This window comes from Scleropages formosus, chromosome 12 (genome assembly GCF_900964775.1).
Source record: "Scleropages formosus chromosome 12, fSclFor1.1, whole genome shotgun sequence".
NCBI classification, from domain to species: Eukaryota; Metazoa; Chordata; class Actinopteri; order Osteoglossiformes; family Osteoglossidae; genus Scleropages; species Scleropages formosus.
In genome coordinates this window covers 14,963,405-14,980,945 of record NC_041817.1, presented here as the reverse complement: position 1 = coordinate 14,980,945, position 17,541 = coordinate 14,963,405, and the positions used below count along the sequence as shown (strand labels likewise).

The 17,541-nt window shown below is 41.1% G+C and overlaps 1 protein-coding gene across 6 annotated transcripts in view; it reads right to left on the bottom strand.

Annotated features, from left to right (window-relative positions):
* tmem255b (transmembrane protein 255B) overlaps positions 1-17,541 on the bottom strand; it is an 18,735-nt gene extending 1,194 nt beyond the window's left edge. The window contains exons 1-9 of one of the 6 annotated variants that reach the window (XM_018758371.2): positions 17,288-17,497; positions 16,979-17,142; positions 15,494-15,651; positions 14,906-14,968; positions 9,249-9,338; positions 8,002-8,082; positions 1,783-1,868; positions 1,414-1,573; positions 676-819 (exon numbers count right to left, since the gene is read on the bottom strand). In XM_018758371.2, the coding sequence (XP_018613887.1) occupies positions 676-819; positions 1,414-1,573; positions 1,783-1,868; positions 8,002-8,082; positions 9,249-9,338; positions 14,906-14,968; positions 15,494-15,651; positions 16,979-17,030 (834 nt within the window). In that variant the 5' untranslated portion in view covers positions 17,031-17,142; positions 17,288-17,497. The other 5 variants (XM_018758390.2, XM_018758362.2, XM_018758381.2 and 2 more) reach the window with 5 other exon arrangements.

The window sequence follows — 17,541 nt, the reverse complement described above, 5'->3', positions numbered from 1 at the left end:
TCACTGTGCAGAAGGTCAAAGTGCGAATCTGTGAAGTACTCTGGGCAGCAGGTTCAAATCCCACCCCCTGCTTTAAAATCCTTGAGCAAGGAACTTTCCCTGAACTGCTGCAGTAAAAATTATGCTGCTGTATAGTTTTAACATTTCCTCATACCAGGGGGCATGGTGGTGCAGCGGGTTTGGCCGGGTCCTGCTCTCTGGCAGGTCTGGGGTTCGAGTTCCACTTGGGACAAGCAGTTTCAGCCTTTGTGTGTGTGTTTCCTTATACCTTTTAAAAAAGGACCCGAGACCCTTATCAGGGAACATGCAAAATGAGATGCAGGAGACTTGGGAGAATCTGTCCTTTTGGGTTCCCACTGCCAAAGTGCCCTTTTTAGAACGCATTACCTTTACTTGATCTTTTTTCAAGGCAACATACAGTGTTACGTTACCTGCAATTATTTACTCACTACAAAAAATGATCCTTATGCACCATGGTCATTTCAAGGTAAGAACCTTTCTCAAGGGTACTACAACAGGAGGTGGTGGGATTCAAACCTGCAACCTGCTACCCCTTTTCTAGTTTGAGCCTTTGACCTGAAGAAAGGCTGCTGACTCATTTGATACCTTTTTACGTTTCACACCGTGTAAGGCGGTAAAAAGATACAGCAGAAGGAAGAGGGGCACATCAGGTACCTGTAGAGGAAGAGGGTAGTTTGGGTAGGCTGGCATCGACTGACTGGAAGGGCAGAATCCTGCATAGGTGAGGACATGCTGGGCGGGGTTGTATAAGATGTGGGGGGGCGGAGCGGGGCTGGGACATGTCTGAGGTGTCGATGCCTGTGGACACAGGACAGAAGGACTTATGTGCGTGCGCACGCGCAGGCTTTCGTCCAATTTTGGTGACAGTGCGTCAACAAAAGGACCAACTGTTCCGTTCTCAGACAGAGGAACACGAGTTGATATAACATTGCACTTGGTTTCGCAATTTGCCAGGTTGCCAAGAACCCCGTCACAGATTAGTGCAAATGTCAATCTGGCAGAATCAACAAGCAGTTGCATCACTGGCCTTGCTCAAACAGCTGTCAGATGAGTGTGTTATAAGCGCAGTGTGTGCAGCCAGTGTTTCTGTTCATTAAGGTTGATACATCACTATTTTGCATTTAGTATTTGTAAAAATGCACAAATGCCAGTGTCTGAATAGTGTGTTTGTCATTTCACAGATGAAGTAGCTGTATATGTAGTACGAGCCAGTGTATAATGAACAGTATTGCTAAGGGTTGTAGTTACTACAGTTGGTTTGAAGTTTGTTTGTTTGGTGGCCAGTGGTGCTGAAAGTGTTTGGCTGTGTTGGGGATGTTTTCAAAAAAACTCCGTTGTGTGGACGTCGGGAAGAGGTGGTAAGCGAATGCAGGATGATCAACGGAGGCTTACCATGTCCTTGAAGGCGCCCAAGATGGCAGCTGTGACAATGCCCAAGAAAAGGCCCAGGACATTGAGCACCACGGAGGACCACAGCAGGCGGTACAGGTGTACCACATCTGAGCAGCTGTTCACGTGTGTGAACATGTAGTACTGGACGTTGTAGTCGGGGCTGCAGAAGGACACACAATTGTATGCGAGACACGGTAGTTAGGGTTTCAGGACTGCAGGAAGACATGGGGACTTGCACAGCTGTATTGTGAATGTTTACAGTTCTGAGACTGATCTCATGTTGCCCTGTGTTACACCACCAGTATGTGATAAGTTAAAGTAACAAACCTTCTCTGGGATGTTTCCAACAGAACCCTCTGCTCGTCTCACCTTTCGCAGTTGTACAGGTCACAGCAGTAGCAGGTATTGCTCTTCACACGGATCTTGCATTTGTTTTTAAATGAGTAGCAGGTCATCTGCAAAGAAGAAATTAAGATCAGTTGATCTAGTAAAGATGTCATAGCAGTTTTGAGAAAATAATTGCAAGTACTGGAGTAGCTTTAAAGTATAAGTTGCTTTGGAGAAAAGTGTGAGCAAAATGAATAAGTAAGCACGTTACGTAAGTTGTTGCTCTTTACTGTGGGAACCTTGCTAAATATTCACTAATAAGGTAACAAGTTTTGTGTTTTTTTTTTTCCCCATTAAACTTTATTGAAAATGTGAACATAGCAGTGGTTCAGAATAAGTTTAATTTGAATCAAACAATACTTTTTTTTAAAAAAAGTGAATTTCTGTATGAGAAATTTAACTCGTACCCTCGGTATCTTATTTACCTATTCATGTAGCTCAGAGAACTGCTACTGAAGCAATTCAGGAGATATCGCTCAAACGTGCTACATTAGGGATTGAAACCCACAAGTTTCAGTTGCAGTGCAAGGGCTCTGACCTCTGCAGTATAAGTGACTGGAATGCATCCAGAGCAGCTGGAGTGATTTGGAGTGATCGGCCACGCATTACAGACTCTGGGAGCGAACGTGACGCCACATTCAGGGGCACAGATTAGTCTGTGAACTCTGCAGATGTGCAGGAGTTTCAGGCCTGACTGAGAACATGACTGCACAAGTAGTGCACAAGCTCATGCCTTCCAGCAGGGGGCAGCATCGCAGCCTGAAGAAACGGCAGTGACCATGAACACGTCAGACCAGCCGCACAAGCAGAAAAATAGCCCAGGAAGACAGGCTCCTGCTTTTATTGCTCACGAACGGGAAACAGGCTCCGAGAACATGATACGCACCATAACTTTCACATCTCATCAAGGAAATATTAATCTTCTATTTTCAAAATCAATAAAGTGTAGTTTAGTTTTATGTTCTGTACAGGAGTAATCATTTGTGTAGTAGCAATCAATTGTGCAGCTGTGATAAAATCATCAGCTTGTATTACAGCTAGAAACCCTCTCAATCGATGCACAGTAAGCAATAGTCATTCTGGCCTGTACTGCGTTCACATACAGTAACCTGCCCCATACAATCGTGCAGAAAAACCAATGAAAATGACAATATTGAACACAATAAGGTAAAACATCTGTAGCACTATTAGTTTCCAACCAGAATCTCCGACAAGTATTATATAACGGATGCATACACACATAATATGAGGGGAAAAAATTATTAGCTTGACTGCAGTCTGGCAAAAATAAGGGGATGTTTTAAAAAAAAAAAGGGCATTATTTGCCAAGCCACAGCTTAAACCTAGTTTACACATTGGAATTAGTGTGTGTGACTCCGTCTATGGGAAAGGATCTGGAACAGAAACGGAGCTGTTCCTTGGTAGCTCTTGCTGCAGAGCACCCATGATTTCAATTCCACAAGAAACACACGAGAGTCCTGTACCACATGAGGGTGTGAAACATTATCCACCACTCAAGGAAAACTGTGTACATGAACAAAAACACTGGCCAAAACAGTGGTCGTTCCATTCTTTCTAACCCGAGGGCAGCACTCAAACATTTTATTTTTCATACAAAGTGGAAAAATAAACTTCAAATTATGCTATTGTCTTTTTGTGCTCGTCTTCATTATCTTAATATCTGCTCTCAGTAGGGACTGCAGCAGCCCAAGAAACTGAGCACTGACCAGTGGAATTAAATGTGCTGTCCATAACGATCATATCTTTGTACAAAATCACCCTGGTAGGTGAATACCCATTGTGAGGGGGTCAAATTACCATTAATTAAATTGAGGAAAAAAAAAAAAAACTCTGTTCCTCATCAAAAGAAATATGCAACCTAAAATGAATGAATGAATTAAAACTAATATTTTTACACAGTCCTATTAGCTGACAGCACAGTGGCGCAGCAGATAATGCTGGTGTCTCAGTGCCTGGGGGGTGTGGCTGGACAGATTGATCCCTGCTGTCCATGTGGACTTCTCCCGTTTTTCACGTGGGTTTTCTCCAGGTGCTATTTTTCTCCCACAGTCCAAAGACATGTTTTTCAGGTTTCCTGGCATACTAAATCCTACAGCTAAAAACCACACAGCAATCATTATACATTGCTTTGGAGAAAAGTATCTGCTAAATGAATAAATGTATTACAGGTGCCATCTAAGGTACTGCAAACACACTCATGAGAGGAAACAAGCTGAAAGAAACTCTTACCTCACTTGTAATGTTTTAACTTTGTTCTCTTGAGCTCTCAAAGTTTGACATACATGCTGAAAGTTGCAGAGTAATTACACTGCCAACAAATTGTCGTTTTCCCAAAAAAAAAAAAAAAAAAGTTTGTTCAAACAATACAATAGACAACTGCCTTATTTTCATGAATCATTTTTACCGTCCACACTTCTCATGATTGCTTTCCTCATTGAATTCTTTTGTACCAGTGCACAAAGTAGCTTGAAAGCTGTGCAGCAACTGTTTTATACCATTTTTTCAAACAATGTGCTTATTACTCAGTAAAACGGTATTTTTGCCAAGTTACTTCTACAACAGGTATTTTATTCAACCCCTATTCTGCATTTCACTCTGCAAAGTACAAATGTTACACTTCTTCCAAAACAAAAACTACTGTATGTATTTCATACTTCCTATCATATTGACAATCTCAACCAATCATGTCAATAAAGGTAATAGCAAATCTCAACTGAAAAAGCAGATTCAGCAGTAACTTTTACAAACACACTGTGTATAAACATGTAACTTTATTACATCAACAGTTTTTCATAATGTGACTAACCTTACACTATTGTGAATAAAGCATAATGTCACAAGTAAATGATCATCTGGTGTCAAACATTGCACAGCACTTATCACCCATGCAGCAACTTATAATTTTGAGCTACCTACAATTATTTACTCATTTATACAGCTCACTAATTTCTGCTGGAGCAATTCAGGGTAAAAACCTTGTTCAAGGGTACCACAGCAAAATGTGAGATTCAAACCTGCAACCTCTGAGTCTAAAGGAAGGAGCATTCTTCCAAAGAACAATCATTTAGGGTAGTAAATATGGGGAGAAAGACTATCATTAATGAGTTTCCCCAAGTCCGATTCACGGCAGTCCAGAGCCCATCCCAGAAGTGCAGGGTACACTCTGGAAGGGTTACCAGTCTACTACAAGGTAGCAGCCGTTCAACCCAAACGCAGGGAGAACACATCAGCTCTACACAGACTGTGCTGCACTCGAACCCAGAGCCCAAACCACACAGGTACTGAGAGGCAGCAGCGCCACCATGCTGCTCACTGGAGAAAAATACTGTTTGGCTAATATTCAATTTCTGTGTTTAAAAGGTGTATAAATGTATAACCGGATGATGGATTATGATTTTATACAATTTGTCTGCAGTTATGGCCTTAATCTTCATGCAATTTGTTAAGATGTTAGACTTTCTATAATTGTCTGCTAACTTCATGCTCATAGCACTGTACTTCAGACATCGGATGCCGTTTTGTCTGGTACAGGTGACAGACAAAACTTGAACACCAAACAAACAATATACGACAAACCAGTAAGACGTGTAGCCAATCTTCAGAAAAACATTGTTGTTTTTTTGGGCCTCCACTTGTTTGAAAGATAAAGGAAATGTGGACATGCTTGCACTTCAGACCTTTTCATAAAGTTTTAGTTATGTTTAGATCTTTGAACTGAGGAGGTTTGACTTTATCTTGGTGTTCATGAAACTACTACTGATTTACCAGGGTATTCATTTGTGTTATCTGGGAAAACAGGATCTTGAGGAATCAATTTTTGCACCACTGCATTCAACAGTTGACAGTTTGAGTTGAGGTCTTTGATTTTCTCCAAGTATCAACATGTTCCAATATCAAAAAAGAAAAATATGACATCACCCACACAATTTTTTCCACTGCTCAGGAGTACAGGCACTATGTTTTCACACACTGGCCTGGGACAAGCCTTTTCTAAATGGCAGCCCTACCATAAATAGGAGCTTTGTGAAGCTCACTGCATAAAGCAGTCAAGACTAGCTCACAGAGGTCTTGATTCAATTTTGTGCTAATTTTCAAGGCAGCAGCTCTATGGTTTTCAACCATGCTGTTAAGGGCACGTTTGTCCGTTTGGGAGCGTTTCAACAGGTGTCTCACCTGATGCAGTATTCTAGTCCTTAGTACAATTTACAAAGTTAATCCACCTCTTAAAATGGTACAGATATCAAAATTTGTGATACCAAACAGCCCATTTACAACTAACTACTTTAGACAGGAAAAACAACAATGCGTTCCCAGCCCCCTTCAAAATTTGACCAGATATCACGAAAACATATATAACTATCAAGCCATGATTTCAGCATGATCTAAAACACTTACATTTGCTTTAGCAGACACTTTGCAAAGCACCATACATCTTAGAAAACAATATAACAGCACATTATACCCGTTACCGTTGCTGTTCTGCTTACGGACCGTGCTTGGAAAATCTAGTGTATTTTTCTCTCTCCAGGACTAGAGGTATTGCTGTGGGGCAATTCCCACTTTTCTTTCAACTGAGCAGTTCTCCAGAAGACAGACACTAAACAAAGCACTTAGCAGACCTTGTTTATTAATTTTCTAAAACTCAGATGGTCACCAAACTTGTCATTTGGACTGCAACCTCAGCAGTCAAGGAAACATCATCAGTGCTTAATGTATGTATTGTTGGTTTGAATATCAGTCTTTATAATGGGTCTGGAAGCTAGGAACTTCCTTGGATTTGATTTAATTGGCTGATTGAGATGACCTTGAGCATGGATCCCATTCTAGTTTGCAGCTGTGACTGGTTCTAAGTCTAATTTAACCAAATTAACCTAATTAACTGACTCAGCAAACACCTGAACATCTGAATCAACAACCTGAGCTACGAACACCACCAGTCTTCTCTACCATTTCTAAAGTTGTGCACTGTTACCAAAATGAGGATATATACCCAGAAAACCATCAGCTAAACATTTCCTGCTAATTTCTTTTCTGCCCCTGGAATCGTTCAGTTAAATAACACCCAATATGGAATTTCATACTTCCCATAATGCCCTACTCCCCGATATGAAAGCAAACATGCCAAATACAGTATATCACTGCACTTCAGCTTCACTCACGCATCACATGACTGAAAATTTTTAGGACGCACTTTGAGTAAATTTTGTTATACTGATTTTTGTTCCATGAAACAAAGAGGAAAAAGACAGTTTGTTAATTAAGGGATGCCTGTATTCTTTTTAATGATTGTGTAGCTGCATTTGCAACTGTAATTTATTTACTTCAGATTTGAAGTTCTTTTTATGTGGTATTTCTGTTATTTTGTTCAACTTGTGAATGCTGACATTTGATTTTAGCAACTTTTGAAGACAGTTCTATGATTATCCCTGTCATTTTAATCATTCAGTCTGAGCATGAAATACCTACTTTTCAGCTAATGGAGAACTCATATCTTCAGCTGTCAATCAAAGTTGCGCAGATCTATTTAATGTCCATACTTTTTTTTTTTTAAAAAGTGTCAACAAGTCAGTGCCTTCAATATGTTCTATCCTCCACTTGTGTCTTAAAGTTTGAAATTAAATTAATCTGATTATTATCAGCCAACAGCAGAGACAATAAGAAATTAACTGCAACTTTATAAATGTGAATTTGTTCAATTAGTTTATTATGGGAATAATATATACCTGAACCTGCAAAAATCATATTTTCAAGAAATGTCACTGGAAAACTAGAATTTGGTGAAGTTTTTGTTTTAATCAGAAAGGCTACTGTCACATGCTTTTACATAGTATGTTAAGGGTTTTTGTCTAATGTGGTGGAGAAGGAGAGGACAAATTATCAATTTGTTGCTTAGGTGACACATAGTGTGCAAAGCATACAGTACATAAACAGCTGCGCTGCTTTTAATGACCCAATATAGGGTAAGTATGCTGCACAAGGCTACAGCAGGGCATTGAGCAGCCAACCTACAGTATATATTATTTGCTGCTCAAAATGCTGAAATGTTTGTTCTTCATTTGTTGTGAAATACAGTCTTCTCACAATTTGAAAACTGATGCCATTGTAGGCTTTTTCTGCTAAATTCACTTTAGTGCAATGCCCACGGACAGAGAACTGGCAGATGAGTTGAGTCAGACTTACCTCAGACTGGTAGCTTTCATAGAAATGGCCAGGATCGCTTGAGTAGAACTCACATCTATTTTCCATTAGGGGTCTTATGTCCTGTCATATGATGGAAGCAAGGAGGAGAAATAGAAGGAGCTATTATCACACTGATTTAAGAGAAAGACTTAAGAGTTGTGTCACTGCTATCTCAGAGATCAGTAGTTGTTGTCCTCTTGTCTTGTGTTTATTATGTCTTTATCTGTATTGTGTTTTTGTAATAGATGTCTGTATTTGTACTGATATATACTGTATGTGTGGTATAGAAGCAAGTCAATTCGTGTTACAGCTGAACCTGCAAAAATCACATTTTGTTTCTGCTATACATCTGAGCATAGTAAAATGACAATAAGTAAGAGAAACAACTTTTGCCCCCCCACCCCACCATTATTGGTACTGCAACGGTAACTCACCATCTGTAAAATGATAGGTTAGGACAAACATAACAACCGTGCTGCTATGTCAAAAAGACACTGTAGCAATGTCAGGTGTTAGCTTGACTTTAGATCCCATTACATTGATTAAAGCTGGATCTTGAACACACTGGTAAACTTGTGCAGCATGACTACCACGGTCCCAGTCATCCCAGCCCCTGACCTTCAATATAATCCACCTCTAACATTGCACCTTTGCTTCCTGACCACAGATTGGATCATAAACTCAGGAGATGGCTCTGGCCCATTCTGACCTAGCCACCTTCAGCATTCCTTGTTTTAACATAACAAATGCCTACCGGTAGCTCTGCCGACACCTGTGTAATTGTGTATCTAGTAAATCAGTCAGGGCTGTGATTTAAGGCCTAGTATCATGTATGATATTAGATGGCTTGTGGGAAAAGGAGTTAAAGGAAGTAATAGATTATTTAATTGGTTTATTTTGTTTGCTGGACCCTACTGGTAGTGAAATTGAACCCCTGTGAGATTACAGAGCCAAAGCTGGGTTGACCTTTGCCAGTTTCAGGGGAGGCAAAACAGATTGGTGATAATTCCACCATGAGTAATGTGCACCCAACCGTCAGAGTACTTCCTAATGAAACGAGATCTTCGTTGTTCTTCTGCAGTATTGGTTGGTCACCTCACTGAAGGTCTCATGGGCACATAGAGATGGAAGTGGATGAAGGCCAGTGTGATTCTGTAGAGAGGTTTGTGGGCTACAGTTTCTGTGGGCATAGCTATGCAAATGGAATCCCTTCAGGGAAACAGAAAAACACCAGTTAGGATACTCACAATGAACTCTGCTGCGATTATCCCATCCACAATAGCGCAGAGGAAGGAGGCAATAACCCCAATGCTGACGAAGATGATGGATGCTACAAGCTGGAGTACAAGGAGAGTATTAACATCTGCAGAGGTAAATCAACTCTGACAGGGTTAATGTGATTGCTTAGTGCTCAAATGAAGACCCTCAAAGTCAGTTCAACTTTTCCACTGTTGATTTAATTCTGCCGCTGTTACTGTGCATCATTTATTGAGATTCACCTCTAAGAAAAACTTGACATCCTATTTAAGCGCACCAGTAAAGTTTCTATGAGGCCTGGCGAACCCTGGTTTAATGTCTCTAGGAGACGACAGCCGCAGCTAATTTATCTGCCTGGATAAGGAAGTCCTTTTTCACCGTGTCCCCATTATTAGGTAGCTATCGCCCTCCCTGTGCAGGACTGCTGACTCAAGACATTGCACCTGTGATTACACATGACCCTGAACTTCAGTGTCCTCTTAATGTTTCTTCTATTAAGAAAATCCATTTTAATACTGAACAATTTTAAAAAGCCCCAAACCACAGGTCTTCCCAGTCAAACTGTATGTGCAAAGGTAACCATCAATGTCAATGAAGCAAAGGTCAGGGGAGGCTGCAATGCCCTGTACCCTTTCAATGATCTTTAATTTTCAATATGATCTTAATGTGATTTTTATTTTTTCTGGTTTCTTGAAAGAAGGCACCTATTATACAACTCACATATGGACCAAAATGCATGGGGTACAGCTGTGCCAAACACATTTAAATGTGATGACAGTGTCCTGTGTTGAAGCTCTTGTTTCTGGACTGGTATCTGGGTGGGACAGAAGAATAGATGGAACAGATGGTGAATCTCTCAGCACAGTAACCATGCCACCAGTTCCAGGACATGAGTAGAGGCCTGAGACAGAGCACCTTGTGTCTCTGTGTATTTATGTATATATGTGTGTGTGTGTGTGTGTGTGTGTGTGTGTCAGAGTAGAGACTCAGTAAATGCTCTTGCAGTTCATTTGAACATCTCTAGTAGAGGCTCATAGTATGCTCCAGGATGGCACAATAAAGGAAATAAACAGCTGTTCTGTCAATGGGGCAGGAAGAGGAATGTTTTAACCATCATTTAAAACCCTGAAGAGGGAAGCAGGCTATGGGGGGCCTATAGGAGGAGGCAAAAAACAAACTCACAGATATGCATTTGCATTTCCCCTATAATTCAGCATATACACACTTACACAGAGCCAGTCGTAGTTCACACTCCACACAAATGCAATATACTCATAATGTACAGAAACAAACAAAAATTTAAAATTATTAAGTGGTATAACATTTAATGTGATGATCATACTGGATTCCTAATGCATGCAGTTATCAATCATGGGCCAAATCATAACCAGTGATAAAAGTGGTACAATTTATCTGCAGCACAAGTGAGATTTGAATTGCCATAATAGACCATATACCAGGCAGAAGCACACAGCTGGGGGCAGATGTGAAGACATGCGGTGAAGGCCCTACTGTGGAAACAATCTGCTAAGCTGGCCAACAGTCCAGATGGTTATTCACATATCTCAACTTCTGGCTCTTTTGATTTTCCAGTACTCTTTATTGCTTTTCATATTGAACCATGGCTGATGCTTTGATGATTTTCCACAATATACAAATGATGAATCTCACATTGAGTACAAAATTACATATAAATATATATTTTTTTCAAGAATCTGTTCAGTATATAGTGATCATGTGCTTTAACCAGGTACTGTGTTGTCAAAGTGTGGGGAAACACTTTCCTAGAAAGGGTCTAAAAAATTATTTTCACATACGGTGAAAAAAAAAAAAAAGACACCAGCACTGAAGATCAACAGTAGCGAGAAGAAATCATGGTTCATGAGCAGTAGGGTGGTCTGCAAGGTAAAATTTAGAAGCAACAGCAGACATCTTGTTTGTTATGTGGCAAAGTGATTTAAACAGAACTTTACTGCATGATACTAAAGCCAGGCTGCTGTGTATATGTTCATAAACCTGGCAATGTCCTTTTATGGGTCCAGTGGTGTAAGGCATCCAGCAGAAGATCATAGAAGATTTCCCAAGTCATCCAATAGCTATTTCAGTAACTACAAGACAAATATCTGACGTAATGTCTTCAGTCCACTTGGTGTTCACATTTCAAATAATATGTCAAATTGCCTTAAATGAAAATTCAGAAAGAAAGATCAATTAAATCACCATGCTGTTAATACGCCAGTGTAATCAAGTCCAAAACTGCAATAACTACAAGGCCAAAATAATCAAATCCCAGGTGCCCAAATGATAAATATGGATTCTGGCACTAATGAGTCCAGTAACTGAGACTTTCTCTGCCAGTGCATCTCTAAACCCATTAATATAAACGAGCAGTTTAAACGACTGCCGTTTAATGTGGTGCTGCGGCAGCGCTGATGTCAGAGACAATGGACCTTGACAGCAGCATTAGTTCACATCATCAGAGTGCCGTCAGCTTGCTCGTAAAGAGCCCCTCCCCGCTCTAGTTCTGCACACCACACCACTGTGGAAGACAATCCATAACCTTATGCAACTGCCTGCATGAACTCAAGGTCGATCACAGCAGAACTTTCTGGGGATCCATGACACCAAGGGAAATGGTTATATTCAATCCTGGACGAAGTCAAGTCTTATGGGCAAAATATGGCATGAGAAAGGATTACTTGTGTGGTCACAGAGTTGAAAAAGACTGACCAGAAACCTGGTGAAGCATTTACATTTATTTATTTAGCAGATGCTTTTCTCCAAAGCGACTTCCAAGGAACTCTATGTAGTGTTCTCTTATTCACCAAGGGGACTTATTCACAAGGTGACAAGCACCAAGCAGATATTTCATAAAGACAGTGTCTTCTCTTAAAGTTACAGAATCACACCTGACCTGGTGGTAAATCATTTGAAATTGCCTAATTTCTTAAAGATGCCCAGTGGACATACAGTACAGTTGTTGGTATCAGTGTTGCCTTTTTCAGCTGACCCCTTTGCCTGAGGTGACTTACAATGATAGACAGGCAACTCTTTTTTAATTACTTACTTATTTATAAATAATAGTAGGCTATATGTACTGTATCAATTCTGGGTGAGTCCCTTCCATAAGAGTACCGCTGTTGGGGGCAGGAATTTGAACTGAGGACCTACAAACTGAAAGGTAATAATCATAATCACTAACCCACCTGCTGTCCAGTGGCTCTATCCTGATGATTTTAGATTTTGACTGTGCACAGTAAAAGAAGAATTGTGACATTTCTGGCGTTTCATCAGATATAACACTTCCTCCCTCCTGAACTACAGGCTGACCTTTCACTCCACACGCATACACACAGGTTAGCTAAATATTGATGTTTTTTAACCCTCAGTATCAGCATCAGCCCAGAACCAAGAAGAAAACGTGCACAAGGCGCAAGAGAAGAGGAAAAAAAACGGTCAGAAACAAATCAGCTGTACTACAGTTGCCACAGTTCCAAATATGCCAACAGCTCAGTCATTAAATTTTAAAGCCATGACTGGGAGTGATAGCAGCGAGTCAGGTGAGCACTCCCCCTTCTAAATCAAATACAGACAGGGTGTCAGAGCAATGGAACCCCTCTGTCCCGCCTACCCCGTCACCATGGGAACCACTCCTCCTGCAGAGCAGCCGAGCATATATTCACGGATGCCTCATTTACAAATACCTTGTTCAGACAGAGGAGAATTAATTCATTACATGTATTCAACATGCCTCGAAACCCAATCTTAACAACCTTTCCATGCCCATACAGTCATTTTGGATACGAAGTACTAAACTACTGTACAAACCAACACCCAAGTTAAATCTCGTTAGAGAAACGAAAAAGTTTTCAAACCCTCCACAACATAAAAACTACAACACAAATCAGGTAATTGCTTAAAACAAAAATATGTTGCTATTTTCATTTTCAACAGCCACGTTTAGCTATACCACTTAAATTATGTTTACATACCATGGCTGAACTAGGAATAATTGTCCTATGCTGATAAGCACTGAAATAAGAAAGCACAATTTCTGACCTGTCCACACTTTAACACCCGCATGCCTTGCATATAAAGAGCATTTTTCCTAATTTCAAAAACAGAAAACGTGCTTTGTGCTGTTTGAATTTATGAGTATGTGCACAAATGTGTGCTGTGTGTGTTTGCTATCAATATTGTTTATTGTTAGCAGACACATTTGTATAAAGCAACTTACAATGTTAACCAGGCAACTGTTTTTTGCAATTATTTACTTTTATATTATAAAGAAGAGTATTCACACTGTATTGACTTAGGGTTAAGTTTGTGTCATAGGATTCAGATTTTAAATTATGGATAAATAAGGCTCAGTCTCCTAGTTTTAAGAAAGGCAAGGCAGGAAGATGGCATTACACCGTGACCCAGCTAAGTGTGTCAAAGACACCAAAAGCTGTAAATAGATAATGAACCTGACAAGCATGCACCTGATCCCAGGTGAGCTGGACAAAACCGGCAGGTTTATGTCCCACTTGGATGTAATGATGCCTAAACTAAACTAAGAATGTTTTGATGCGGGTCACAAGATGTACATTTTTAACTGTGAGCCCTTTTGCCGAGTGGCTGTTAGGTGCCTGCGCTACCTTTGGCTTGCAGTTTACCTAAAGAGCCATACTTGGCTGTCTGGACAAAGGTGCAGATTTCTAATTAGGACAGCATGAACAAAATAAAAGTACAGATGTGCTAGAAGTGGTGATGTGAGTTGGCATGAACAGTTGATGGAGGACCATGGGTTTATGAGTAATGAAACGCCTTATTGCTTCAGAGTAAATGTGACCTGAATATTAATAAGCTCTGTAGAGATGATCTAAAAACTTCTCTTCCAAATCTGCACTGAAAACTTTAACATCAAGGCTAAAGTGAAAAAGTGTCTTAACGTCCTACCCTATACTTTCAGCTTATACACTAACTCTGTTCTTCACTTTCTCTCCTAGACTCACTTTGTTGTATCAGAGCTATCATGAGAATATCCCAAGAACAGAAGAAAATGGGACGGTGTGATGGTTCCGAGTAAAAATGACACCACATCGATCCGTTTCCATTTTGAGTAACAGGGACAAAACAGAGTTTCATGGGTCCTGGTATCCCTTGAGTATCATTTATGTTTTATTTTCCAGCTGTCAGTGTTAATTTAATTCCTTTGTACTCCCCTGATAATGCAGACAATGTCAGCTATCCTGAGGAAGCATCGGAACACCTGATATCTACAGGGAAATTTTATTTGCCACAAAAAGCCATGTACAACGCCATTTTCTCTGAAGAGTTTTTTGTATACTAATGGGAAATTAACCTTGTAGCTTGGAAGAGAAATCCATCAGCGAAACCTCACATTTGACATCAGGCTAAAACATGGATCCTGAGTTAAGGCACCTTGAGCTGGTAGACCACCTAATCTTATCGTAGAATGCAATAAAAAGTAAAAACAACAGTTGGAGAATTTCAGCACAGGATTTCCAACACAGTAACCCAGAGAGAAAGACTCACTACAGCCATTCAAAGAGAAGTAAATGTCACCAGAATGACCCACAGTGAAAGATTAATCAGACATCCATAATAAGAAGAAAGCTCACCATAGTCATTTGTCACTTACCATGGGTCTTCGGTTCTCTACCAGGTATATTCCTACAATTCCAAGGAAAGCTCCAAAACTTAGCTAAAGAGTAGAAAGATGAAACATATCTGTAAAACAGTGCATCTCTCTTTATATACACAGTAACTCATGTGAATTTCCTTTATATGTGCATGTTTACAGAAATGCTAATCAAAACTCATAAAGACTACTTGTGTGGATTTCTAGCTAAGGGAAACAATGGAAGTACAAAGGACACATAATACTTGCTGAAGTCAAGGTTTTGTACTTTAAATAACAGAACTCGTTGCATTCCTTGTTCTGGCAAGTATCTCAATTAAAGTATTTTCCACAATAAACATCAACGCATGCTGCGTAACTTCTTGGAGGATATACCGAACATAAATTATTTTACATACAAGGAATATAACTTTAGGTTAGTATAATTACTGTCACTGTGCACAGTAAAGCTGCCACTGTTAAACCAACAAAGAAATTGTATTTGTTCTGTGTATTCTGTATGGGATGAACTCCTATCCGACTGGATTTAACACTCGCTTATTTAACTGTGTGAAAGGAGAAGTGCAGAAAGGGGAATATGCCACTTACGATAACGCCAGGGTAGTACCCAGCTACAGCCACACTCCCTGTGCGTGTGGCAGAAACCAGGCCCACCACCAGGATTATGATGGAGAGGAAGAGCAGCACTGCAGTGAACCATAGTGCTGTTCTGCGCCTCTTCGAGAACTGCTCTGTGGGAAGATGGACTGTGACAGACCAGAAGAGCGAAGCTCAATTCATGGCTGCACCTAAGTCCAGGCACAAAACCAAGATTCACCCGGATTAACTAAACTCACGTTTAGCTAACCCTGATCCACGGCCTTTAATCGGGAGATGATGTGCTGTACTGATTGTTATTATTAATAAGGGAACGGTTTGCTGCATTGATTATTACTTATAAACTTTATTTGATACCTTTGTCCAAGGTGACTGTGGAAAAAAAAAAAAAATTGTTTGCACATTTATGCAGCTCTATCACTTTTTAGGGTAAGGACAGCAGGGCAGGAGTGGGATTCAAACTGACTTCCATGAGCTCACAAGGCAGCTGGCTGAAAGGCAACACTAGTCAGTGCCTGTTCAATTCAATCCAATCCAGTCCACACACACACACACACACACACACACACACATCTTCGGAACCGCTTGTCCCATACGGGGTCGCGGGGAACCGGAGCCTACCCGGTAACACAGTGCGTAAGGCTGGAGGGGGAGGGGACACACCCAGGACGGGACGCCAGTCTGCCGCAAGGCACCCCAAGCGGGACTTGAACCCCAGGCCCACCGGAGAGCAGGACCCAGTCCAACCCACTGCGCCACCGCGCTCCCCAGCAATCCAATCCAGTTCAATCCAACTGATTTTTATAGAGCGCTCTTCTCACACTGTGACACAGAGCGCTGAACAAAGGCACAAGACAAACAAGACAGTTGACTATAGTATATACTAGAGTAAACACTGAGGCCGTTTTATTTGGAAGCAGACTTTCAAAAAAGGGAAAGGAAAGGTTCTCCGAGCTACTGCCTCCTCTGGGCCCACAATTTTAATAACCTACCGCACAGCGTTGTGTCCATATGCAAGAACCATTATATGTCTATAAGTGAATTAATAAATAATGGAAAAGGATCAATGATGATTAAAGGCGTCAATTCTAAACCTGTTGACTTCTGTGAAGAGGAGGGGCGGCCGGCGGGCGAGCGCGGAGGACGTTTCCTCTCGTTTAATAACTCTGTTCAGCTGTGTTTAAATAAGCTAAATGCATGTAATTGTGGAAAAAAAGTGCCCGCTCGCTGCACAAAACTACATCATGATTAAAAAGGAGAAAAATAGAACGTATAAGAAGTGAAACGAACAAGACTAATAATAATAATAATAATGAGGTAACCGATAGGTAGTTCACATAAATTTAATTTTTTTTTTTTTTTGCAATTTCTTTTTACGAACCGAACGCGAAGAAAAAAAAAAAAAAAAGAGTACGGTGAGAATGCGTCGTAAGTGTGTGAGAAGAGCGAGTGTGTAGAAGGGTGCGCGTTAGTTACCAGCGGGCTCCGGGACGGCCGTTGAGGAGGGAACCGCGGGCGGCTGTTGCATCGCGTCTCAGCGGGCGGAATAGGCGACTGACTGGGCGGTAAAAGCACGAGTGGAACCGCAGTTGTCCCCGCGGGCCGGAACGCTGTTCGTGGACAAATTCTCTGAGATGCAGCTGCCAAAAAAAACGCGGCGAAGTCCGACTTTCACAGGGAGGATAGGAAAGCAAACCGAAGTGAAGTGCTAGCAGTTCGGTGGCTACTTGACTTAGGCACTAGTTGGTGTACAGGTGCCGTTCGCCCCCCCCGCCGATAATATACCTATTTCCCGGTTAAAATGACCTGTTCTCCCTTCAGTGACAGCTGTCCCCTTTGAGTAGCAACGCTACCCTGGTACTGCCCGGTGAAAAGGAGCTCTTTGTTCCGGACGAACCCGACACCCCGCGACCGGCAGCGGGAGACGCAGAGAGCGCAACCCGAAGCGCGGGCTGAGCAGCGCGTGAGGAGCGTCGCGTGGACCTCCGCACTTGCTCGTGTCACACTTTACCTATATAGTACATTCCGCCCTGACGAGA